This window comes from Microtus pennsylvanicus, chromosome 10 (genome assembly GCF_037038515.1).
Source record: "Microtus pennsylvanicus isolate mMicPen1 chromosome 10, mMicPen1.hap1, whole genome shotgun sequence".
Lineage (NCBI taxonomy): Eukaryota > Metazoa > Chordata > Mammalia > Rodentia > Cricetidae > Microtus > Microtus pennsylvanicus.
Genome location: NC_134588.1, coordinates 35,456,685 through 35,484,319, shown reverse-complemented (window position 1 = coordinate 35,484,319; position 27,635 = coordinate 35,456,685). Strand labels below are relative to the sequence as shown.

At 35.0% G+C, this 27,635-nt stretch overlaps 1 protein-coding gene across 3 annotated transcripts in view; it reads right to left on the bottom strand.

Annotated features, from left to right (window-relative positions):
• Positions 1-27,635, bottom strand: part of Kcnt2 (potassium sodium-activated channel subfamily T member 2) — a 353,892-nt gene that overhangs the window by 107,050 nt on the left and 219,207 nt on the right. For all 3 annotated transcript variants that reach the window (XM_075988160.1, XM_075988159.1, XM_075988161.1), the window contains one exon: positions 18,829-18,937. In XM_075988160.1, coding sequence (XP_075844275.1) covers positions 18,829-18,937 — 109 coding nt within the window. The remainder of the gene's footprint in view (positions 1-18,828; positions 18,938-27,635) is intronic.

Here is a 27,635-nt window from a genome sequence, read left to right as displayed (position 1 = left end):
TAAATGACTCTGGCGCAATTGTATGATGAGCACTTTTTTCACTCAAAAGCTGAATTTTTTTATTCTGCTAATATATTAAAATCCACACATGACACCTTTCCTCAGATAAAGACTTGTAGTGCCCACCAGTCCTTCAATCTTAAAGCACATCTGCTTCTAGTCCCACCACACAAGCATAAAGTAGGATCTGCAGTATTTCAGTGTCACATGCTGAATTATCTACTTGGGAAAATATGCATGTAAACTAAAATGTACTTTACTGTCGTTAGCATAGCATGTGACTCACTAATGTTACTTCAAGATATTCAATCACGATTTCCTACTAGTGACAGCATCTATTACTGGTGTGGCTATTGGTGCAAGCCTCCCTCTTTATATTGCATTTTCTTGTCTATTTTACTTCAACGCTTACATAGGAACAATTCATGTTTCATTATTATGCATATCTGCCCAACATTTTTAGTAAAAGAAGTGTTAAAAGTACTGTACAAAGGAGCTGCACAAGGCTGGCAAGATTGAACAATGAATACAGAACTCCTTGTTCAACAAGTAAAGCCTAAAATAGAGGACTAATTTCCAGATATATAATGAACACCATAAAACCCTGGATATCAAGAAAACAACCCAATTTAAAAATAGGATGCAGATCTAAGCAGAAAGTTCTCAAATGGCTAGGAAACACTTAAATATATCTTAAACATGCTTAGATACTAGGAAAAAGCCAATCAATATTGCTTTGAGATTTCATTTTACACTAGTCAGGATTGCTAAGATCAATAAAAACAAGTTATGGGTAACACTGGCGGGGATGTTGAGTCAAGGTAATGCCCATAAATTGCTGGTGGGATTGCAATTTTTATCATCACTATGGAAATAAGTGAGGTGGTTTCTTAGAAACATGGAAATCGATCTACCTCAAGTTCCAGCTATAACAATCTTGGGTATATGTCCAAAGGACATTTCACAGTACCACAGAGACACTTGTTCAACAGTGCTCATTGCTGCTCTCTTAATAATAGCCGGAAATTTGGAACAACCTAGATGCCCTTTATCAGACAAATGAATAAAGAAAATGTGCTACATTATACAGTGGAGTATTATTTATCCTATAAAAGTTGAAATCATGAAAATCTCAGGTAAATGATTAGAACTAGGGAAAAAAATACCTACCCTTATTAGGTAATCCAGAAAGACAAATATGGTACTTAGTCACTTAATATATGGGGAATAAACAAACCAACCAACCAAACCTTTTTTAAAAAAAAAAAAAAAACTTTTTTTTTTGATATAAGAATTTTCCCTATATGAGTGCTAAAGACATGACTCAGTGGATAAAAGAACTGGTTATGCGGCCGTGTTTTTCTAAGCCCAAGTTTAAGCACATAAAAAACTAAGTAGCAAAGGAACCAGGCTATCCATGTGTTTCTGTGATCCCTTGGGACAAGGATACTGAGAACTTAGCAACTAGTCATTTTAGCCCAAACAGTGAGCTTCGGATTCAATAATGGGACCTGTCTCAAGGAATGTGGCATAGAGTGATAGAGCAAAATTGTGGATGATGTCCTCTGACCTCCACACCCTGCATATGTGAATCACAAAGACAAAAGCACTACACTCTACACACACACACACACACACACACACACACACACAGAGAGAGAGAGAGAGAGAGAGAGAGAGAGAGAGAGAGAGAGAGAGAGAGAGAGAGAGACCTTGCCAACAAATGAAACTCAGAGTTACTCTTCTGGGCTAATGCCATCTTCCTAATGTGATTTGATGTCATGTAAGTCACCTGTGCTCTGAAACCTGCTAACCTATTTAATCCTGCTGACCAATCATGCCAGTCAATCATATGTAGTATTGGTAAATTAAAATTCAGTCAGAATAGAACCATTAAAAGAGTGCAATAACAACTGTGATTGCTGACCAGCATGCGGGGCAGGATGACAGGCTTTCTTTTTCAGCATTAGTCTCATTGCACAGGCTTCTTCGTGTGTCAAATGGATTCTCATAAGTTATAAAAACAAGTAGGTATTTGCAAAATTCTCAGCATATCACTCACCAACAGTCAGAACTTAGACAACTTCGTAACATAATGCACCATTCCCATGTACCTTCTGTGTCATATGGCAGCTAAAAATGTTCATCTCTAACAACAGGAGAACAGGCAGAACATATGGGGATGAATACAAGCTGGGATGTCCTTGTGGAGGTTTATTCAAGTTATGCTTTTCTTACTATGGCTGTATTCTCTTAGTCAAATAGATGGAAATGATTAGGAAGAAGGTGGCAAACTAGAGATTGCAGATAATCTGTTGTTTTCTTGTGATTTTTTTCCCCTTTAGTTTCACTAAAATGAAGGAAAGTTGGGCCAGGAATATTGCTCATTTAGTTAAGCGATTGTCCTACAAACATGAAGACCTAATTGCAATCCCAAGAATACATGGGGGAAAAAAAAGCCTAATGAAGTGAGCCACACATTTAAGCCTAGCACATGAAAGCAGAGATAAGAGGATCAGTGACAGCTGACCAGCGAACCTAGCCTCTTTGGCAAATCTCAAGCCATTGAGACTACCTTCTAAAGCACCAAAGAATACAGTTTCCTGAGAAGCACATCCAAGACTGATTTCTGGCATCCATGCACAAGCACATCCACATACACTCATATAAGTGATCTAATATGAGGAAAAGGAAAGGGGGTCTCTTTAGTAGGGAGAGAATGAGTTTCTCCATGTGAAGGAGGGATGTGGGTAAAAGAAAAGAAAGTGTGTCTGCAAAAGCCACAAGGTATCATAATATATGTTAATTATTTAGTTAAAAAAATCCCTAAAGTATATGCAACTCCAATTCCACATAGAAACTTTGTTCATGAAACTGACAGTTCTCTCTGCAAGAGCCAAAGACTACCTAACAAAAACACAAATATCATACAAATTTTTTGAGAGACAGTCCAAGATATTTTGAGGCTCTTGTGAAAGGTATTGTTTCCCTGATTTCTTGTTCAGTCCATTTATGTATAACAAACACCATCTGTGTATAGACAGGCAACTTACTTTGTGTGTTAAATTTGTATCCTATGCTTTACTGAATATGTTTATAGCTTTAGAAGAAACCTGGTTGAATTATTCGTGTAGTTTATGTATAAAACCAAATAAATGAATAGAGATCCTTTGACATTTTTTTTTGTCCTATTTCGTCTTTCCTTCTCTTCCTGTAGATGTCTAGTTCAATTGCCTTATTATTCCAACTGGGACTTCAAGTACTAGGCATATAGGGGAAATCCTTTTTTGTAGATGGAGGCTTCTCATTTGTTTCCCAGCTTCCAAGACCCGAAATAATTACACAAAAGCTGTATTAATCAAAACACTGCTTGGCCTATTATTTAGGCATATGACTAGCTAGTTCTTATACATTTAATTAACCCATTTCTATTATTTTATATTTAAAATATATTTTGATATTAGGAGGCTCGTGGTTTACCAGTAAGCTTCTGTCTGGTGACTGGCATCTGTCTCCTTCAGCAGCTACATGGTTTCTCTCTGACTCCACCTTCTTTTTCTCTATATCTCATACAGCCTGACTATATTTTTCACTGCTATAGGCACAAAGCAGCTTCTTTATTAATCAAGGTAAAAACAAACAAACAAACATTTTCACAGCATACAGAGAGGTATCTCACAAAAGAAAATGTATCCCCTGTCTAAAGAAAAAGAAAGATTTTAATTTTAACATAGTACAATTACATATAAAAACCAGCTACCAAGCAAGAATTATAATTACAATATTTAGTCCATTTACATTTGACAAATTAAGAAAATACTCTATCATCTGTCCTATCTTTGTGAAAAGTTTTATATATAATCTATCTTTTATAATTATAGCTATCTTTTTTTCAACTCCATCAAAGACCCCAGAAGGATATAATATTACCTAAGTAAACAGGAAGTACACTATAATCAACTTTCAAAACTCAAGAATTGACAGAGATATCTCACTGGATGGGCAGTCACCCAAAATTCTTCTGTAATATTGGGGAAACCATTTTCAGCCTACAGGCCCATAGTATCACGCAGACTTTTCTATGAAGCAGGAAATTTCAATGATTGTTTCACTTATATTGGCAGTTTGTTAGTCACTTTCAAAGCAGCTTCTTTATTAACCAATAGTTATAAAGCATTTTCACAGCACACAGTGGGTAATCCTACATCACTTTGTCTGATATTAGTAGAAATGCTGTGAGCCTATCTCAATTTAAGATGATATTGACTATAGACTTGCAGTAAATTGTGCTTATTTTGTAGAATTGTTGTTTCAGGGACTTTTATCATGAAGAGATGTTAGACATAACCATAGACCTTCATCTAATGAGGTGATCTTCAGCTGTTCTCTTTTAATCAGCTTATGTGGTGGATTACATTTAAAGATTTATGCATATTGATACCATCCCTGCATCAATGTGATCATGGTAGATAATGTTTTGATATGTTGAATTCAGTTTGCAAGTATATTATTGAGAATTTTTGCATTTATGTTTATTAGGGATATTTGGTCTGCACAATTTTTTGTTTGTATCATTGGTTTTGTTATGTGGGTGATAGTGGTTTAATAAGAAATAACAGGATCTATTCCTTCTGTTTCCATTTTGTGGAACAAATTGAGCAGTAACGTGTATGCTATTGAATCAGTAGAATTAATATTGTGTGATGTAGGTTTCCCTTCTGTATGCTGTGAATACCATTGGTAAATAAAGAACTACTTTGGGCCTATCGCAGAGCTATAGGGGAACAGAGCTAGACAGGGGGAAACTAAACTGAATGCTGGGAGAAAGAAAAGTGGAGTCTGAGAGAAGCCATTTAGCCCCACTGGGGCCAGACCAAACTTTATCTGGTAAGCCAAAACCACATGACAATACACAGATTACAAGAAATGGGTTAAATTAAAATGTAAGAGCTAGCCTATAAGAAGTTAGAGCTAATAGGTCAAGTAGTGTTTTAAATAATATAGTTTCTGTGTCTTTATTTTGGGGCTGAGCAGCCAGGAAGCAACAAGCAGACCTCCTACAACAAATTCGCAATCATATGTCCAACTAAAATCCACTTAAAACCTGAGAGGGCTTAGAAAAAAATTCTAGACACAAAAACAGAGCTTTTTGCTTTTTGCAAAGTTTAGAAATGTGTGTTTAAATCCAAATAACTGCAAAGAGTACCTAGCTTAGAAAAAGCAAGGTGAAAGGGGGGAATCTTCCAAAGTAGGGTAAATATAATATAGTGTGATAAAGAGACAAAAGGAAGCTATAGTAGTAAGAATAACTGAGGAGAGAAATAGAAGATCAGAGTAAACAAAAGGAATATGATGAGGGACAACTAATACAAAGTAACTTTGAAATGGAAACCTACTAATGCATACTACTACAGCTTCTGGGCTTTATATACTTTAGCTTCCAAAGATATTATATATATATATATATATATATATATATATATGAAAGTAATTTAAATATAGTCACCACATAATGGGAAAACAGTGCGCCCAACTAGACATCTTATGCCATCGAGTAAAACTTCCAGTGTCAGGGAGTAGATTACATCTTTTTAAGTCTTTGACCAAAGACATCCCATAGAACCTCCCTCCAAAAATGTCATGCATTATTTGCAATTATGACAATTATATTTCAGTAAGGTGTTTTTAAATGTCTGCATAATTTTATTTTCTATGCTTTTATATGACTTAAAGCTGCAAGATTTCCCCATATAGTTGCTAGGTAACAGTTTTTTGGAAAGCAGTAAACAGAAACACTAACTAAACCAACCCAGCCCTAAGTTTTGATTATACAAATCAGACATCTTTTAGGAAAGATATATTGGACAGAAACATAAACAGAATCAAAACAAAGCAATGTTCATTTTCTTTCACAGAGTAAAAGCTTATTACAAATGGTGATTGAATAGACTACAATGTAAAATTTCTCATGTTTCTTGCTTAATAGATTCTGCTCTAAATGTAAGTGCATTCAGAGTTATGAAATATACATATTCTTCTGGTGAGAACATATAGCACCCAGCAATTCTGTGAATTTTATTTCAATCCTATTGCATTGATCAATAAAAATAACTGTGTGTATTCAGTTATCATAGATTGTGCCAGTTCAACTACTAGACTACATTAAAACACTACATGGCAAAAACTTATTTAAGTAAACCTTTCTGTCATTTAATCTCACAAGTTATAAATATAAACATGTTGATTAAAAACATTAAAGTCTTCTCAGTTTTAAATTTCCAAAATTCTTTAAAACAGTTTTCCAATTAGTTCATTAATACTTTATTTAAAAGGATATTTGCATTTTTATAATTGTTTAAATATTTTAAATCTGTAGTTTTGTATGAACCATATTAATTAATCATAGTATTAATGTATTAGTTATAACATCTTATGTTAATATTATGATAAAACTCGGGTCCTCAGAAATATAATGTCTTGATTTTCCAACTAAAGATTTTCCTTAATATTCTATAGTAAAATGAAATGACGTTCTTGAAGCTTCATATTATAACAATAAAAAATTTCATTATAATAGATAATGCATATGTATATGTATACATATATGTACATAAACACACATATTTTTAAATATCACAAAATTCTATTACATAGTATATGTTAAACTGTTCAGGTATGAAATCAGATATTGAGAAGGACAATATAACTCAATTTATTTGAAACTGACTAAAACTACTGCTACAAACTACACAGAATTCTAAGTAGCTTTAAATCTAACCAATCAAACATTCAAAGAGATAGCTAAACTTAGCAGTTATTCTTCATTTGACACATATGACAGGTAAAACTCCTTGTATGATGGTCATTAGCACCATCTGCTATTAAATGGGAGTGATATAAGCATGACCATTAAGTTTTCCAGACACATACCATGTTACCATGTACTGAATGATTGGGAGGTATATCATTTTATGTGCTCTTGAAATTAATTTTATTATTTTCAATAGCGATTGCAACTGGAATAAGGTTGTTTAAGTGTCAGAATCAAAGATATTTTGAAAGATCTCATGGAGGAGTTTATAACACATAAATAAATATGTGTGGCAAATGATCCCAAAAGATTTTATAATGGATATTTTGCATGCCCTAATGAAATAAAGAAAAAAATCATTAAATAACTGATGTAAACCAAATTTCTAAGAACAATTAAGGATAAAATAGTAGAAAGGAAAAGAAAACCAATAAAAGTAATTTTTGCAGTAGTCAAATTAGAGGGTTAAAAGATATGTACTTGTTCATGAAAGCCAGCTACAAAATCTGAAGATCAAGGAACAAAAAATACTTCATAAACGTTTTGAACCAATGTGATCCAACAGGGTAATGAGCAGAACTCCTTTAACTATAATAGAAAACATATAAGAAAACAGAGTAAAACAAATTCATACTTGGAATGCATAGTTAAAACATTTCTTTGTATACTTTCCCATGTTACTAGGAATTAGAAAGTCAGTGAAATATGAGTGGTAACTGCAAGAGCAGCCGGTGATTTGATGAAGAAAATGAGTCCACAATAGGCAGGACCTTCTTAATATGCCTGAGGAGACGACTCTAATCCAGTGTGAGAGGAGGGACAAAAGGGGGTCTAGAGATGTGGAATTTTGCTTGTACTACATAGAGAGAAAATTTAAAAATCACATAAAATGTTGTCTAAACAAAGTGACAGACTGTAGATGCTTAGGCAAAATATAAGGGAACCAGGACAATAGACTATCTGTATTGAGAATGTGTTCAAGTCTATGTATTCAAGGTTCATGTGATTAAAAAAAAAACTGGCTTGTTTTTGTTTGAAATTTGAAGAGCCAGGCAACATAACATGATTAGTACAAGTTTGATGCAAATCCCAGTTAATTTAATAAAGATTCATCTATGATTCTCATACAATGCAAACTGTTCTAGATGTTTTCTGAGGAGACAGTTTACTAATCATGAGGATAGAATCTTGGCAATATTCAGTTGCCATAAAAGCTCTGAAGGCCTGACTCCAACATCGTGTGTGTGTGTGTGTGTGTGTGTGTGTGTGTGTGTGTGTGTGTTTATGACATTTATCATAATCAATAATAGCCAGGAAATATTTGTGAAGTGAAACTTGTCTCTGAGACACCCTCTGCAAAACACTATACAGGAGCCTTGATGAAGTCAAAAAATCATTTAGACTATATTAAATGAAATAGAAAGGACAAGAAAAAGATGGGATACTGAGTTCAGATCTCATAAGATCTTAAGTGTTTAAATGAGACTGTAAGGGGAACATGGATTTGAAGTCTAAATGGTGCATTTTCAATCACATGCATTTTAGCTTAAGTCTCAGAAATTAATTTTTAATAGAAAGAAATGTATATTTTTCTGAATAAATAGTCTATTTAAGTTTACAAAAATAATGTAACTCTAATGGTTTCCAAAATATAATTTAAAGTTGAAAACACAACAAATGTTCTGTACTAGACTTAAAAGAAGACTGCATTGCCCAATCCCCTAAATTTTCTGACCATTCAGCGGGGCTTCTCTCTGGCCAAGACTCTCTTAAAAAAACTTGAAGAAAGAGATGGGCAGGCACCAATGTAAGAATTCCTCCAACAATCTGGAAAACAACATGATAACACCAGAATCCAGTGAGCATACAACAGGAGGACTTGAACAACCTAATCCAGAAGAAGTAGAAGAAATAGACTTTAAACATAACATTATGAAAGTGATATAGTCCCTTAAACAGGATGTGAAAAACTCCCTTAAAGAAATGGATGAGAAGTATAACAAAAAGTTTGAAGAAATGAAAAAATCCTTCGAGGATACCTTAGGAAACCAACCAAGAGAAAGCAATCAAACGGGTAATGGAAACAGTGCAAGACTTGAAAACTGAAATGGAAGTAATGAAGAAAACACAAACCGAGGGACGGCTGGATATGGACAATCTAGGTAAACAAACCGGGACTACAGAGACAAGTATAACCAACCGAATACAAGAGATAGAAGAAAGACTGTCAGATGCTGAAGATACTATAGAGGAAATAAACTCATTGATCAAAGGAAACAGCAAATCCAACAAATTCTTAACACAAAACAGCCAGGAAATCTGGGACACTATGAAAAGACCAAACTTAAGAATGATAGGCAAGGAAGTCAGGACCACGAGGAGTGAACCCACCCACTGAGACAGTGAGGCTGATCTATTGGGAGCTCACCAAGGCCAGCTGGACTGTGACTGAAAAAGCATGGGATAAAACCGGACTCTTTGAACATGGCAGACAATGAGGGCTGATGAGAAGCCAAAGACAATGGCACTGGGTTTTGATCCTACTTCATGTTCTGGCTTTGTGCGAGCCTAGCCAGTATGGATGTTCACCTTCCTAGACCTGGATGGAGTGGGGGGGGGGGGAACCTTGGACTTTCCACAGGGCAGGGAACCCTGACTGCTCTTTGGACTGGAGAGGGAGGGAGAGAGGAGTGGGGGGAGGGGGAGAAGAGTGGGAGGAGGGGGAGGGAAATGGAAGGCTGGGAGGAGGCCGGAATTTTTTTTTCTTTAAAAAAAAAAAAGAGGATAACTATATGTTTTTCCTTGGGTTCACCTTCTTACCCAGTTTCTTTAGGTTCACCTATTGTAGACTCCGTGACCCCTATTTATGGCTAGAAACAAATTATGAGTGAGTACATCCCATGTTCATCTTTTTGGATCTGGGATACCTCACTCAGGATAGTGTTTTCTATTTCCATCTATTTGCATGCAAAATTCGAGAAGTCATTGTTTTTTACCGCAGCGTAGTACTCTAGTGTGTATATATTCCATACTTTCTTCATCCATTCTTCTATTGAAGGGCATCTAGGTTGTTTCCAGGTTCTGGCTATTACAAATAATACTGCTAAGAACATAGTTGAACAAATGCTTTTGTCATATGATAGAGCATCTCTTGGGTATATTTCCAAGAGTGGTATTGCTGGGTCCAGGGGTAGGTTGATCCCGAATTTCCTGAGAAACCGAAACACTGACTTCCACAGTGGTTGCACAAGATTGCATTCCCACCAGCAATGGATGAGGGTACCCCGTCCTCCGCAGCCTTTCCAGCAAAGGCTATCCTTGAATAAGGAGCAGAAGGAGGGAGAACATGAGCAAAGAAGTCGGGACCACGAGGGGTGCACCCACCCACTGAGACAGTGGAGCTGATCTACTGGGAGCTCACCAAGGCCAGCTGGACTGTTACCGAAATAGCATGGGATAAAACTGGACTCTCTGAACATGGCAAAAAATGAGGGCTGATGAGACGCCAAGGACAATGGCACGGGGTTTTGATCCTACTTAATGTGCTGGCTTGGTGGGAGCCTAGCCAGTTTGGATGTTCACCTTCCTTGATATGGACGGAGGGGGGAGGACCTAGGACTTACCACAGGGCAGGGAAACCTGACTGCTCTTTGGACTGGAGAGGAAGAGGGAGAGGAGTGGGGGGAGGGGGAGAAGAGTGGGGGGAGGGGGAGAAGAGTGGGAGGAGGGGGAGAAGAGGGGGAGGAGGGGGAGAAGAGGGGGAGGAGGGGGAGGGAAATGGGAGGCTCGGAGGAGGTGGAAAGATTTTTTTATTCTCCTTTTATCAATAAAAAATAAGAATGATAGGGATAGAAGAAGAGAAGAATTGCAGTTGAGAAAAAAATATATTCAACAAAATTATAGAAGAATACTTTCACAACCTAAAGAAGGATATTCCTATGAATGTACAAGAAGCATACAGAACAAAAAATAACATTCCCTTGCCATATAATAATCAAAACACAAAACATACAGAATAAAAAAAGAATATTAAGAGCAGCAAAGGAAAAGGTCAAGTAACATAAAGGTAAACCTATCAGAATTACACCTGACTTCTCTATGGAAACAATTGAAAGCCAGAAGGTCTTGGATAGATGTGCTGCAGAAACTAAGAGACCATGGATGCAAGGCCAGACTACTACAGCCAGCCAAGCTTTCTGTCACCATCAATGGATAAAACAAAATATTCCAGGATAAAAACAAATTTAAACAATACGTAGCCACAAACCCAGCCTTACAAAAAGTAATAGAAGGAAAATCACCACCCAAGGAATCCAACAACATCCACAATAACTTAGACATCTAACAACCCTCTACAAGCACAACCCAAAGAAGGGAAACACACAAACTACCACCAAAATAAATAAATAAATAACCAGAGTTAACAATCACTGTTCATTAATATCACTTAATATCAATGTTCTCAATTCACCTATAAAAAGGCACAGGTTAAGAAATTGGATGCCATAGCAGGATCCATCATTCTGCTGCTTACAAGAAACACACCTTAACCACAAAGACAGACATTAACTCAGACTGTTATATGTCGTTTATTTTCCATCTTAATATGGTAAAGAGGTAAATTTGATCTGATTTTTAATTATTTTAGTTTCTTGCATTAGAGCAATAAACATCATTTGGTCAAAATGTATGCTCTTATGTTCATGCTCATATGTATGATTTTATATTTATTTGTGGAACATTTTTTTACATTGGTTCATATGAAGAGTAAGATTATAATTTGCTCCTGTATGGGTCCATGTGTATGTGTAAGTGTGAGTGGTATATAAACACATATATGCAGATTTCCACACCTATGCAAGCCAAAAGATGTCAAGTATCTTGAACTATCATTCCACCATTTTCCTTTGAGAAAGTGTTTGTTCCTGAACCCAAAGATAGGCTGTTGGCCCTAACCTGTGTCTCTGTTCACCACAGTGCTGGGGAAATAAGTATAAAAGTTCTTCTTGTGTGGGCAACAGTACTTTATATTAATTATTTGAATATTACTTTATAACCTATTTATATTTAATTTTTATTCTTTGAAAATGTAGTCAATTATTTTGGTAGAATCCATGAGATAACTTGAGGCCTTGACTTTTTATTGTTGTTTATTAACTTTTGATTTCTGCAATGACACTTCATTGATTGATAGAATTCGTATATGATATTAAAAATTCTGGCCCTCTATTATGCATATATTATCTAATATCCTTGAGAGCCGACACTGAGTGTATTAACGTGGTGCACATTTATACACCAAAGGTAAGTTATTTATCTTTCAGTTAAATGAACAAATTGAACCTTAAAAAGGTGCTGCCAGTCCCTAGTTTTAAAGAGCTAAAGCTACAATAGATGTCACCATGTGGCCTTGAGGAAGCAAATTAAAGTCTTTAAAATGGACCACATGGTGGAGAATGGAATATTACTTCTAGAAGAAGAATCCCCAGTTCTAGATCAGTCAAGAACCACTACCTTCTGACAAGTGCTCACATTGAAAATGAAGTCTATCCTCAGATGAGATGTGTCCACTGCTCAGTCTTGATCAGTTTTCTCAGATAACCACTCATGAGATACTATGAAACTAACGGAAAATTAATTCATAGTATTTTAAATTAAGATTAGAATAGTATTTTAATACATCTCAAAGCAAAAATAAAACAAAACAATTTAGAGTAACTTCACTATAAGTATCGCTCAGTGTTTCTGGGCACATCTCTTACCAAATGTCCAGTGTCCCTTCCATCAAGTCTCTAAGTGTTAAATTCTCCCTGATCTCCTTGAGTTCTGGGGATAGTTCTGCTTATTCTTGGTTGTTTTCACAGATTTTTCTCTTTATGGAGTAAAAAACTAACATCCAAAAAATATACAGGAGATATTTATTTTTCAGTTTTCCTTGCCTTATTTATGGATTCTTTTAGAATTCTTCCATGTATATTTCAAAAAGAAACTTCTTTGAATGTGTGCAACCAGACAGAAGCTACTCAATACAATACATTTTGAAGTGTCTTGTATTACATAGTATGGAATTATATACTATTAACTCTAAATATCCTTATTGGATTTCTATGTTTTCTGTTTAATGCAGTGAAAACACACAGGGAGTCAGGCACTGCACAATCCATCGATAGATGAAGCATAGCAGATTCACACAACCTAATGTAGAGACACTGAAGCAGCTATTAATCAACTAGCAAATAGATATGTTAGATATCTTACCAACTGTGAAGATTTAAAACCTTATAGTTGCAAAGAAAGAACAATGCTTCCCCACTCTCCTCAGTTCTCACAATTGATGAAGAAATAAATGAAATGGTTTATGAATCTGTCCTCTATCTCTCTTTCTATTTTCACAACCTCAATTAAATTTCTCAGCATCTTTCACCTGAATAGCCATAATAGATTCCTAAAAAATCCCTCCCAGGAGTGCTTTTTAACCTTGCCACTTCACTCCATATTCCCTGGAGTGAGGATTTTTTATCTAGTTTAAATTATATGTGCTTTCCCTTGACTGTTGTTAACCTCTCATTGCTTCCAGAAAAATTCCCATTCATTAATAAATTATAATTACTAAGGCACAATTTTAAGTGTCTTTGAAGAATGATAAGACTGTCCAAGACAATCAGTAATGTGTTAATAAAACATCTCATAATATCTGTCACGTCCTGTTTGTTTACCCCGAAGAGTTTTCCTGGAGTAAAAAAAAAAAATGTGAAGAAATCATCAAGAACTAGCCACAGAAGCTAAAGCATATAGATGGAGACATGATAGATTTAAGTCTCCAAAGAGATAGTGACTAGAAACAGTTTCCTGACATCTTACCTCACTCACAATTTTAGAGTATGATGCAAATGAATTATATTTTCTTCCAAATACAGAGCACACTCTGCACACTTATCAATCATGCTGTGCAAACTTATCATTAGTGGAGACAACAGATTTCTCTTACAAGGGATCCCAGATGCATTTTGAACAAGTAAATAAAGGACAAAGAAAGAACAAGTAACTACTCTTTACAAAGCATGTGAACAAAAGAATGAAGTCAACAACTGAAGACTGCAGTTCAGCCCTGAACAGAATACACTGGAAAATTTCCAAATGGGACAAAATATTTTACTCTGCACAGAACCTCATGAGAGTTTGAGTGTTTGAGAATTATACAAACATTTGAAAATTGTAAGAAAGGAATTATAAAAGCGCAATAAGTTAATTAAATTATAAGTGGCCTACAAAAACACCACCTGATAAACCTATTTTGCAAGACCAATTTACTCAGGTGTTAAAAAACTTAGTTAGAGGGATGGCTAATTTATTAAAATCATTTATCAAAATTGCAAAGGCCACAAAGATGAAAAGGAAATGCTCTCCTTTTTAAAAAAAATGACAAGCAAAAATGATATCCAGGAATATATTTTACTTAAAAAACATATATAATCATAACTTTTTTTTTTAGACAAAACATGGCATGGTATATAAAATATGAAATTTATAATCTGTAGAAAACTGAGGGTGTACATGAGTTCTGTACAATAGTTAACATATCTAAAGTTAAAGGTATTTAAATTTAAAGTATTTAACAAAAATTTACAAGAAATGTTCAGAAAATACTGAATTTTAAAATGTAGAATTAAGAGTGTATTACAAATATTAAAACCATGAATATGCACTAGATAAATAGTATTATTATTAATCTGTTCATACATTAAAATTTTTAGTATAGCTCTATGAAGTTGAACAACCTTCTTCTCTGGAGAATCTTGCTAAAGTATGAATCTATTGTGTTCATATATGGATTTATGTGTATATGTTTATGTGTGTTTATATATGGATACCTGTGCATGTGTGTCTTTGTAGATATGTGTGTAAGCATGAGTGTGTAACAGGCATGTATCTGAACATGTGGGTATGTTTGTCTGTGTGTAGTATGTGCATTGTGTATCTGTATTTATGCACAGAAAGTTTAAGCAAATAAAACAAATTGCTAAGAATCAGAAATATAGACTGGACAAAAACTTTAGTTACTTAATAACCAGTAAAGTGCAAGCTGAATTTTTTAAAACAACAAAAAATTCTCTAGAGAGTACTGAACATGGCCTTCTGTTGAATAGTTAGTGTTCCATCTAGAAACATCAAGAATTTCAAAGTTCTTATGTTCTATATTTTGAAAGTACAGACATTCAAGGCGTTATGTTCTTAAGCAGGTTGCAGAAGCAAAGTTTAAGATAATGTCTATGTGGGTGTGACATGGGAAATGAGAAATCACTCTGCTTGAAAATATCACACTTTACCATTTGGAGAAAGTCAAGCCTGCATAACCATATGCTATTTAGAAACAGCTAAGTTAATTTCCAATATTTATATTGCTTGGACATGTTCCACACTCTCTTTTCTGCGTGAGCAAAAGTGAGGTACTGAAACATCTAAGGGTTCACAAAAAGAAAAAAATCCACGTAGTTTCTAAGATGAAATATAATCTTCAATTTTTTAAATCAAACTATTTCTCCATAACATAAGAGTTGTACGCATGCATTATTTACAATAATGTCTTTGCAACTGTAGTCATGCTAATAAAATTCATTCTTATAACACTGTCAAAAGTACTGTTAAATGTATATTTACTTTTGTTCACATCTAACTTCTTATTGTAATTATGCTTTGTAATTAGTGGAGAGCTAACTCCCACAACTGTAGTGAATGATTCATACTTCGGATTTGTTGTAGTTGTGAAGTAGAAAGTATTTCATTCAGTAAACACTTAGAAATATGGGTGTGATTTTCATTCATTAACTACAGTCAGATTATGTTACATACAAAATATCTTAATACATCAAAAATGAAATTTATGGAGAATTCATAATTTCATTAGCTAATTGAGTTTGAAATCTTTTCTCTGACTTAAAATCGGATGAGAAAGAAAAGAGATATGAGTGTGTGCAGAGCTTCTAACATTTTACTGGGAGTAATGGGATTACATAGTTACCCTAAGCTTACCTGCTGGTCATCCCTATAACATTATCCTACAACATTCATCCTCCTTGCAATTAAAAGGCAAGCAACTTCATCAGCTAAGAAAGAAAGAACTTCTTGTAGATGAAGCTCATGAGTAAAAGAATGCAGTTTGTTTGTAAAGCTGATTGGAATTCATTCAAGGTTTTCTCCTTTCTAGCAGGAAATACAAGCAACTCCCTCTCACAACCCCCCCTCTCCCTCTCATTCCTCTTATAGTATGTACGTTGTCTGTGACTGTCTGTCTGTCTGTCTGTGTCTATTGGTCTGTGCACATGTGTTTCCAGGCTTTTAAATAAGTTTGGAATGCAAACAGAAAAGGCAATCATGAGATTTATTTCAGTATGACTAAATGTTCTGTAGTTGTATGTCTATATCTGAACTTTTACTTTTGCATTTTTCCAACCAGGGTTTTTCAACTGAAGAGAAGTAATTTTTGAGGTCTTCAACAGTATGGAGGCATAAATTTTCTATGGATGTTGTTAGATTGAATATTGATCAGGAGAGGCTTCACTAGAATTATTGGGTAAATTTGAAGTAAAGTAAAGACGTCACACAGCCACATTCTCCATCACTCTTATTTATAGAATGCTGCAATAATCTGTGTTATATATAGGCTTCAGTGCCAATTGTCACAATACAAAATTACTGAAAACCTTTCTCAATGAAAATAGATTTAACATAACTAAAGCTAAATTATCATTTGAATTTAATCTAACAAATCTGACAAAAATACCCCAAAACGAAAAAATATTCAAAAATTGATTGTAAAAGAAAGTTAGCATTTCTTCATTTGAGCAAAGAAACTGCTAATTTCCACCTGACATCTGAGATATGAAAATATATACAAAATAGTTACTACTTTGGGGTACCTCCTGGGAGATAACCATCAGGCACAATGATGGATGGGTCTTATATTTCCTCTTTCTTTCCTTTCATACAAGGAGCTAAACAGCACACACGCAGCACAGAGGCGAAAAGACCACATATTAGTGGAATGAAGTTTGGCTCCTTGGGGACCATCTTTTTAGCAATATACTATCCAAGCTGACAGTTTTATCCATTGATTTTTATTATGAAAAGTGTGTTACTTCTCAAATTCTTGCTGAGATATGAAATGAATTATACTAATTTGCGAGTTTCATACATCAGCTTTAATATTTTTATGACAATGTAGTGAAACTATAATGCTTTTATCTTTAATACTATAAAAAGACTCCTATCTGAAATGTTGTAATCTCAACTATAAAAAATCTTAAAGCACTATTAAGCAGAATTTCAACATGTGTCAAAATAAGAAATATTGAGATGAACCCTTGGAAGAGAGTTTTGAAATAATGGACTCATCTTGGTAGGTTTATAATCATAATGTCAAGTGAAATATCTGAAAGAAAATCAACAGAAGAGTTTCTGTAGCACCTGACTTGCTTATAGACTATTTCAACACATGTGATCAATCTATGGGAAGTATATTATTGATGAACATATAAGGAAAGTGCAAAAGAGTGGATATAGCCTTTGAGTATGTATTATCTCACATTCAAAATTATGGGTTGCTTTTCATACTACCTGCATCTATTGCCTGATGATTTAAATCCATTATTATTCAATAGATAGTTAAGTCTTCCAAATATATTTTAATCCTCACCATTAACCCTATATGGTGGACAGAGGCAACTTTTCAGTAAGAAAGGAAAGCATCACTCTGAATAGTAATTTGCATACCTGAGCTTTTCAGATTAAAAACTTTAATATTTTGACTACTGCTCATTCATTAATGCTACCCTAATATGGTGTTTTAAATTTGTCAATAGGAATTAAAAATATGAATGTTTACTGCAAACAGGACTATGGAAAAACCCTAATGAGGTACTTCACATATACTTTTCCATTTCCCTCACAAAGGCATCTTTCTTGAATGACTCTCCTGTCTATTTTTCAGCTTTGTTAGCCTTGGAACCACCACCTCAGACCACTCCAATCAGACCTCCTGCAATGAGTATTTTCTAAAGATCTTACAAAGTGTAATAATACACAGCATAAAGAATCGGTATTTTAGGTTGTCCTACATACATTTTCTGAAAAGCAACTGATTGAGTCATTTGTGATACGGTCAGGATATGGTAGAACTAACTCGGTAACACCACTTCATTAGTTTCTTATTATTTAAAATTAATTTATAATATTTATTTCAGTATAATAAGCCAACAAGTCAGCATTTAAGTTATGTGGATATATTGTGTGCAAAATAACTTGTGTCATGTTGCTTAAAGGACTTACATTTTAATAATTATTTAAGCTTTGATTGTTGAGGTAACTTAAAACAAAATAAACAAAATACAGTACACGCCCATTATGATTGCAGAGAAAAGTACATGAATTATTGATCAGACACAAAATTGTGCCTTTCTCCCACAAAAGGATTTAGGGAAAAATAATTAAATATAATTTTATTGTTCAATTAACTAAGGATGCAAAGCATGATCTCCCTAGCCAATGTATCCTTTTAAAATGGTGTCTCTAAAGCCACAAAACAGAAGATTTAAATTATGCTTGAATTATTTTAAGTCTATAACTCAAATTAAAGATTGCATATTAATGTATCACACTGCAATATACTATAGATAAATGTAATTTGTGTTTTGAGTAATAAATACAGCAGAGAACTGAACATTAAACTTATTCACAGCTTCGTTTAAAAGTACAAATAAAGTTAAAAACATGCACAGTAAACTCTGGTGATAAAAACAGCAAGTTAAATGTCAAAAGAAAGATTCATCTCAAATATTATATTATCGCATCTTAGAAATTCTTGTATTTTAAGTAAATAATTAAGAGAATCTTTTCTGCCCTTCAGGACCATGAGTTAATGAATTGTCACTCACTTTATAAATGTAAACAATAAGTAGCAAAAGAGTCTGGAAGAATTTAATGGAAGAATTCGAAGACTGTCAGTAAAGACCAAAGCTTACCTGCAAATTTAATGTGGAATTTATTTTCAGGTTTTAATATCTGAACATACAAAGGACAATTTGGAGCAAAATCTTTCACAGCCCATGCTCTCAAAATTGTTTGATGATCCTGAAATGATAAGATATTCAAAATATCCTAAGAATAAATTAGCAATAGAGTATTAAATTGATAATACAGAATGAAAATAGTAAGGCAATTAATTTATCAGATAATCACATCTATGGTTAAAGTTTAAATATGAAAACTACTGATATCATCTTGATTTTGGTTTTGGTGTTTTGGGTCAGTGTCTTCTATATTTCACACTGTATTCAAACTTACTATGCACAAGGGTATAGATTTGAACTTCTAATATTCCTACTTCTATTTCAAAACTGTGATTACAATCTTTTACCACCATGTTTAGCTGAAATTTTCTTTTTGAGAACACTTACTATTTACATATAGGATCTAATTTCTAATTTAATCAGCAATACTAAATGATAGGACATTAGAGACTGAGAGAATAGTGTCTAAATGATATTAAGCATAGCCAGAATCATAAAAGAATGGGTACAGTATTAGTCATAATGACAATCCCCACATAAACAATAGGAATTTCTCGTATAAATTGATTTGAAACTTTGAAGAAAACAAAATAAGCAACTACAGTGACAACCCAAGCAGAAAACATATCATATTGTTCATACAACAGTAAAAGTTAAAACATTTATTCTATTCTTATGTTCAACAGTGTATATGTGCATATGTGTGTGTGTACAGTGATGAGAAACAGTTGGAATAAAATGTATTCGGAATGTAAGGATGCTACAAAAATCAAATTGCAAATACATTTTCAGTGTAAAAAATCTTGCACATCGCAATTATATAAATTTAGGGCAGATTAATAGAAAATCAGATGTCCTATTACCAGATAGTTTCCAGAAATGGATGTTGTGGGTTAGCATTGCCATTTAGTAGTCAACAGATTCATATTGATGTTCAAGTTTAACTAAAGTAAATGAATTTCTTTAGATACACTAGCCATAACATATTCAGAGCCACAGATGACTAGGAGCTGCGTTAGTGGACAGCGGAAATAAACAAAATTCAATTCATCAGTTGTTTCTAGGACAAAGAAAATGAAAATAACCTCTACCATCAATCTGTGATACAAGTAGATATATTGGGTTGAATATGGCAATACAGAAAGGAGATCCTGTTGTCAATACTTGGTAACTGATATATACTTTTTATTTGACTTTATTTTTGTGATCTCAACCCAGAGTATTTATGTTGCTTTCTTAATTCTCTGAGTTCATCAGGACATGGGACCTTAAAAAGTCCTTAGGTCCCCTCCCATCAATGGTATTCTTATAAGGAAAAGGTAGAGTTTTTATAAAAGAAAACCTAGAAGCCTCCCAGGACCCCTTTAAACAACTTGTTCTTTAGCCAAGAACACATTTACTAGGAACCAAAAAGTCACTTTTAGTCAGACACTGGATGTGCTTGCACTTTGACCTCAGGCTTCCTTAATCCGCTACTTATGAGTGATGCATTTTATTCTGCTCTGGGACTGTAGCAGCTTGAACAAAACAGTGAATGCAACTTACAAAAGCTGGTAAACAATAGGTCAGGATGGCATCAGGGCACACAGGCACCTCCATGAGCACATACAATTCTTGAGAACACTAACAACACTACTGATGACTCTCAAATGAACATCAATTATTTAATATAGAATGATTTTGAGGTTACAACATTATAAATAATCGAGTTATAATGTTTTCCTTCATTAGAAACACAAAATTTAAACCCAAATAGAACAGAACCATAATAAAAAATTTATAGCAATATATTTTTCAATTTATTTTATTTTATTTTATATTTTACAATGATTTAAGCTGTGTGTCCCTCAGTATCTAATTGGACTGGGTAAATCAGAATTTTCATGTAGAAAATGCAGACACATTTCAATCATACATCATCACAATAAAGGAAACAAATAGTCTATCAAAAGATCTTTAAGAAGCTAGCCAATGGCTAAGGAGTTGAACTAGCAAGGAAGTCAGGACCACTAGGGGCTGGTCCACCCACTGAGACAGTGTGCCTGAGCCAATGGATGCTCACCAAATCCAGCTGGACTGGGACAGAATGAGCAAACTGGACCCTCTGAATGTGGCTGACAGTTGGGGAAGACTGAGAAGCCAATGATAATGACATCCGGATTTGTCTCTACTGCATGTACTGGCTTTTTGGGATCCTATTCTATTTGGATACATACCTTCTTAAGCATGGATGGAGTGGGGAGGGCCTTGCACTTTACAGGGCAGGGTAGCCTGCTCTCTCTTAGGATTGGAGAGAAAGGGGAGTGTGAGTGGGGGAGCTGGAGGGGAGTGGGAGGAGGAGAGGAAGTGGAAATTTTGAAGGGTATTATTTATAAAGTAATACGAAAAGAAATCGGGGAGCATGGATGGAGTGGGGAGGGCCTTGCACTTTCCACAGGGCAGGGTACCCTGCTCTCTCTTAGGATTGGAGAGAAACGGGGAGTGTGAGTGGGGGAGCTGGAGGGAAGGAAGTGGAAATTTTGAAGGGTATTATTTATAAAGTAATACGAAAAGAAATCATCTAAATATTTGACAAAAAAAGAAGCTGCCTGAAAAAGTTGAACAAACAGAAATTATTTTTTATTGCCTTTGAAATTTTTAATAGTAGAAATAATAAAATTGGGATAAAACATAACAAATTCAGCATTCTTATCAATAGACTTATCAATTTGCATGCTGTTATCAGATAAGTAATTGTGTACTTCCAAGCCGGATAAAGCAAAATAGAGCATTGCCCATATCTCAGATATTTTTCAGAGAACACAGTAGGAGTGACCACTCCACACTCAAATAAGACTTGGGCCTACACAACTCTATAGACACACATCATGATAAAGTCAGCCTTTTTTCTTTGCCACCACAACCCCCTGCCACCATGAACCTGGCTTCTAAGAAATTATGAAAAGATCAGCCTGTTAATCTGATGCTGACAATGTTTTACCTTTCGCCTCTCCTTCCCCTCCCTTCATCCTCTCTTCATCCTCTGTTTTTCAACAGAAAAGGCTGGTCTCCTTTGAGTTATCAGCTAGCCATGGTCTATCAAGTTGCAGTTAGACTAGGCATCTCCTTTTTCAGTAAGGCTTGATGAGGCAACCCAGTAGGAAGGAAAGGTTCCCAAAACAGGTACCAGAGTCAGAGACAATCTCTGCTCACACTATTCGAAGTTCCACTAGATAAACAAACTAAACAAGAGTAGCATATATGCAGTCCCATGAAGGCTCCCTGACTGGCAATTCATTCTCCATGAACCACTTTGCACACACATTAGTTGATTCTGTGGTTTTTTTTTTTTTTTTTTTTTTTTTTTTTTTTTTTTTTTTTGTGTGTGTGTGGTGTCCTTGACCTTTCTGGTTCCTACAATCCTTTCTCCCCATCTTCTGCAGGATTCCCAGAGCTCAGTCTAAAGCTTGGCTGTTGGACTCTGTTTTCTTCAGTTGCTGGATAAAGCCTCTCTGATGACAGTTGGCCTAGGCACCGATTATGTTTGTCTTTCTGGTTAACTCACTCAGGATAGTCTTTTCTACTGCCATCCATTGCCAGCAAATTTTGTGATGTCATTGTTTTTACACTTGAGTAACACTCTCCACTGCTGGTAGGAGTGCAAGTTCGCACAACCATTTTGGAAATTAATATGTCAACTGTTCTGAAAATTGGGAATACATTTATCTCAAGACTCATCTATATCACTCTTGGGTATATACCCAGAGTATGCTCTACCATAGCACAAGGATACTTGCTCAACTACGTTCATAGAAGCTTTATCTCTTTATTCAAAGTAGCTAGAAACTGGAATAACTTTGCACATCGTTCTTTTCCCACTTATCCCAGGAGCTGTGCTACCTAGATATATGGAGGTGTGGAGATGTGAAGGCTTGACAGGGTGGTTGTAAATGTTTGTACCCTAGCTGGTCACATTTTATTTGTCAGTATTTTCTGCACTGTGGAATTGGTTGATGTCCATATTTTTGAAGTGGCCTCTCTGGAGTCCCTAATAATTACCTGAGGCATTGAATAAAATCCTTCCATTACATGCTCTTAATATTTTTTTTTCTAAATGCACAAAAGATTTGGTTCTTATTTTGTGCATGTTTTTCTCCGGAATCATTTTTCTTTGCTTAGCTTCATGTACTCTTATCAATTGTATGTGAAAATGTTAAGCAGGCAAGTAGCTTAAGGACCTCAGAGTAGATTATGAGGGTTTTTAATTTATCCCTTTTTTCTACAAATTCCTTTTTTTTCACCTGCTTACTCTGAAAATAAATCTTTGTCTTCTGTTTTCTCAATTCAGTGAAACTGCAATGATCTACTTGATTATCTTATTTTTTAAGTAGGAACACATGCATATGTTTATTTGTACATGTAGGTACGTTGTATGTATGTATGTATGTATGTATGTATACATCTGAGTAAAGTAGAGCTTGTTTTGTGGCTGATCATGTTGTTTCACTTATTCTTATAGATCACATTTTCACTGCGTTCATGTTGTTCTGTCTGAAAATAATTGCTCTGTGTATCTTGTTTAGAGCTTTAAAAATTTGTGTGGGAATGCTTTCCCAGAACTTTCTACTCCCATATGGCAGAGAGCAGCAGTTTCTCACTTACTTGTAAATATGTTTCAGACCTCAGTTAACTGTCAAAATTCAGGCTGTTGTATTTTTATTTTTCATGGGTATTTTATCTATAAGATTAAAATAAAATCAGAAGTTTCATATATAGGTAATATACTAATAATAATATCTAACCTTGGACCAAAGACATCAATATCATGAATTCCATGTGAAAATTAGCTCAGAAATTATCCTTGAAAATAATTCTGCTCTTAAAACATAGTAATGTTTTGTGTTTATTTGTTTGGCTTTTTTTCCCTTGGCATTTTCCTTCCCCTCATCCCTGTGTTATTCATTCTTTACTCTTTCTATTTGTCATTTATAATGAATTCACCAAATTTAGTTCTTATACTGTTGATTGCTATTTGTCAGATCCTGAAGAGGGGAAACTCAAGAGGCCAGAAATGTGCTCTCTTTTGTCCTGTTCACTGATTTTGTGTTTGCACTCACTGTTGTATCTCATTAGACACTTAATAATTGAATTTCAAATTTACAAATAAATTCAAGGGAAGTCTGCTTTCCTTTAGTCTAAATTAAGATTGTACAATTGTAAAATTTAAGTATTTTAAAAAAGATATTCTGATGTCATCACCAATGGAATCAACCTTCCTGAATCTATGATCACCACTCTGTATAACCTTCTCAAATATCCTCTTTATTTAGAAACTCCTCTTCTTCTTGGTTTGTATATGCTTACTCCGTTTTGAATATTTGTCTGTTTCTCTTCATAAATTTTCTTTGTTGACTTTTACTGCATTTACAACTTCTAAATATAACACTATATTTAGCATCATTCAAAGAAAACTTCCTAGCTATATTCAATTCTTCAGTGGCCTACTGTCCCTCTTAATCAGTATTAAAGTAGTTTCTGTATTCATTATCGCACGTGTGTGTGTGTGTGTGTGTGTGTGTGTGTGTGTGTGTGTGTGTGTTTAGAACTATATGTCTCAGGTGAAACCCAATCTCTTTTCTAAATACCTGCTTATTATTCATAGCTGGGTGTTGGCACTAATGAGTCCTGGCCTTCAGCTGCTCTTCCCTGCTAGAAACTTCTAATTGAAGTTACTAGAAGCTGTGCCTAGCTTAAAGGATCAGAGGATGGGATTTTCACCTATTGGCCATTGACTGCAGTGTCTTTAAGCCTCCATGGTGCTATTAAAGATGGGCTTTTGGTACCAGTGTTGGAAGGTCTGCGTGTCAGTCTGTCTCTGCATCTGTGTTTTCTCAACCTCCAGACCCTTGCCCAAAGCTCACGAACTGGGGTCTAGTACATAGAGTGCAGACTTTAGATATTTAAATAAAGTATTGAAAATAATATTTTGAGAACCCCAGAATTCCATATGCATTCATATTTTCTATTTGATAAAAGTAAAGTGACCAAAAGCAAAATTCTGAGTAATACTCCATTGTAAGTGTATCCCATTTTCCATTCTTTGGTTGGGGGAACATCAGGAAATATGAAGGCAAATTGATGGAACTATAGAAAATCATCCTAAGTGAGATAACCCAAACCCAGAAATATAAACATGTTATGTATTCACTTATAAGTATAAATTAGCTGTAACGTAAAGGATATCCATGTTACAATTCACAGACCCAGAGAGGCTAGGTAACAAGGAAGGGACACGTGGATCTCCCTGGGAAGGGGAAACACAAAAGATCTTCTGTGTGGACTGGTGGCAAGATGGGATGAGAACTTGAAGGATTAGGTTGGTGAGTGGAGAAGGAATGTACTGGATGAGGTCCTTTCCAAGGTCAGGTCGAAACCTGATACAAGGGAAACTCCCACAAATCTACAAATATGACCCCAGTTAAGACTCCTAGCAATAATGGATACATAGCCTAAACTGGCCACCTCTTGTGATCAGATTAGTGACTATCCCAGTTGCCATCACAGAGCCTTTATCCAGTAACTGATGGAAACAGATAACAGAGACTCACAGACAACCATTACGCAGAACTCAGGGAATTATGCTGAATAGAAGGAGGAAAGATTTTAGGAGTCAAAAAGGACAAGGACATCAAAAGAAAACCCATAAAACAACTAACCAAACTCATAGGAACTCACAGAGACTAAAGGAAAACCCAGGAAGCCTCCATGGAACTGACTTGGGTCCTCTAATATGTGTGACAGTTGTGTAACTTGGTCTACTTATGGCAATCCTAACAATGAAAGTAGGAACTGTCCCTGTTGTTTTGGCTGGCTCCTGCTAGCTTATTCCTCAAACTGGATTGCCTTGCCCAGCCTTAATAAAAGGAAAGGAGCTTAGTCTTATGTTAACTTAATATGCCAACAATCTTCTTCTAAAAAATCATTCACATGACATCTGTTGGGTCCTCTTTTCTAATAGTCACGGGGAACCATTAAAAGATTTAAAATTGTTTTCAATATTATTGCTTGTGCTACTAGATAAGCCTATTTCTCTTAAGTTCAAAACTTTGGATCCAAGTGGTATATTATTGTTTGGAATAGAAAACACAGTAAATATTCATTGAATAATTTAAAGTAGAAGTGATAAACTAAGTAGTTAAGAAGAGGTACTCAAATGTATACTTCAATGTAGTCTCTTGAGACACAAATAACAAATTAATTAATTACATGATAAGTGCTAAATAACAGGTATATAAATTACAGTCACCTGTCAGCCTCCAAATGTAAAAAAAAAAACAGTAATGGAAATGACAGGAAAATATCTGATTTTGAGAACCTAAATAAGTGATTAAGAAGCACAATGAGAATAAAAACAGAAATAGCATCCATGTGGCCTGTGGGCTTCCATAACATTTTGTTTACAGCCACAGAATTCCATCACTAGGGTTAATTTTAGATGGATAGGCATGATAACACAAAATATTATCTACTTATAGCTAGGAAATTGTTTCTGTAAATGATCAAAAAATGACAATGGGAGTTAAAAACTGGATGTGAGTGTTGGGACCAATTAAGTCCTGGCCTTCAGCTGCTCTTCCCTGCTAGAACCTTCTAATTGAAGTTACTAGAAGCTGTGCTTAGCTTAGAGGATCAGAGGATGGGATTTTCACCTGTTGGCCATTGACTGCAGTGTATTTAAGACTCCATGGTGCTATGAAAGAGGGGCTTTTGGTACCAGTGTTGGAAGGTCTGTGTGTCGGTCTGTCTCTGTGTGTGTATTCTCAACCTCCAGTCCCTTGCCCAAAGCTTGTGAACTGCGTTCTAGCGCATAGAGCACAGACAGAGGCCGCGGTGCACGGCATGTGAGAGTTACAATTGTCTCTTTATTAAAAACAGAATATATATAATCTTAAATGGTAAAAGAGTCAAAGTTTGTCTAGGGAACAGACTAAGGACAGGAAACAGTAGACCACAAGCAAATGTTGCGGAACAGTGAATAGATGTTGAAGTAATTATGATTTTAAACATTATAATCACTTTAATTTATAAATTTGACTGACATCCCATGTGAACAATAAGCTATTATGCTGAGCTCCAGTTCTTTCAACTCTAAAACAATTGCATGAAATGCCATAATGTAAAAAATGCCTTGGCATATGAGAGCTACTCAATAACTGTCAAATAGGCTTGGCTCTTTTTTCAAGTTATTTTACTAAATGAACTTGGAACAGTTGTTCCAACATGTACATACCAATAATAAAATGTCAACTCAAATTTCATCCCAATAAAAGCATGCAAACAACATTTGCAGAAAGTTACATCTACAATCTTTAATTAGTATCATATTAAGGAAAATATAATTGCCTTTTCCTTAAAAAGAATATAAAATGATTTATCTATGTGTTTATTTCTGTATGTGTTTGATGAGGGATTCCCTTCTGTATGCTGTGAATACCATTGGTTAATAAAGAAACTGCATGGGCCTGTGCAGAGCAGAATAGAGGTAGGTAGGGAAACTAAACTGAATCCTGGGAAAAAGGAGGCATAGTCAGACAGAAGCCATGGAGCAGCCAGCAGAGACAGACATGTTGAAACCTTGCCAGAAGGCCAGGAGCCTCATGGTAAAATATAAATAAATGGAGATGGGTTAAATTAAGATGTAAGAGTAAGCAAATAAGAAACTAGAACTAATGGGCCAAGCAGTGATTTAAATAATATAGTTTCTGTGTGATTATTTTGGG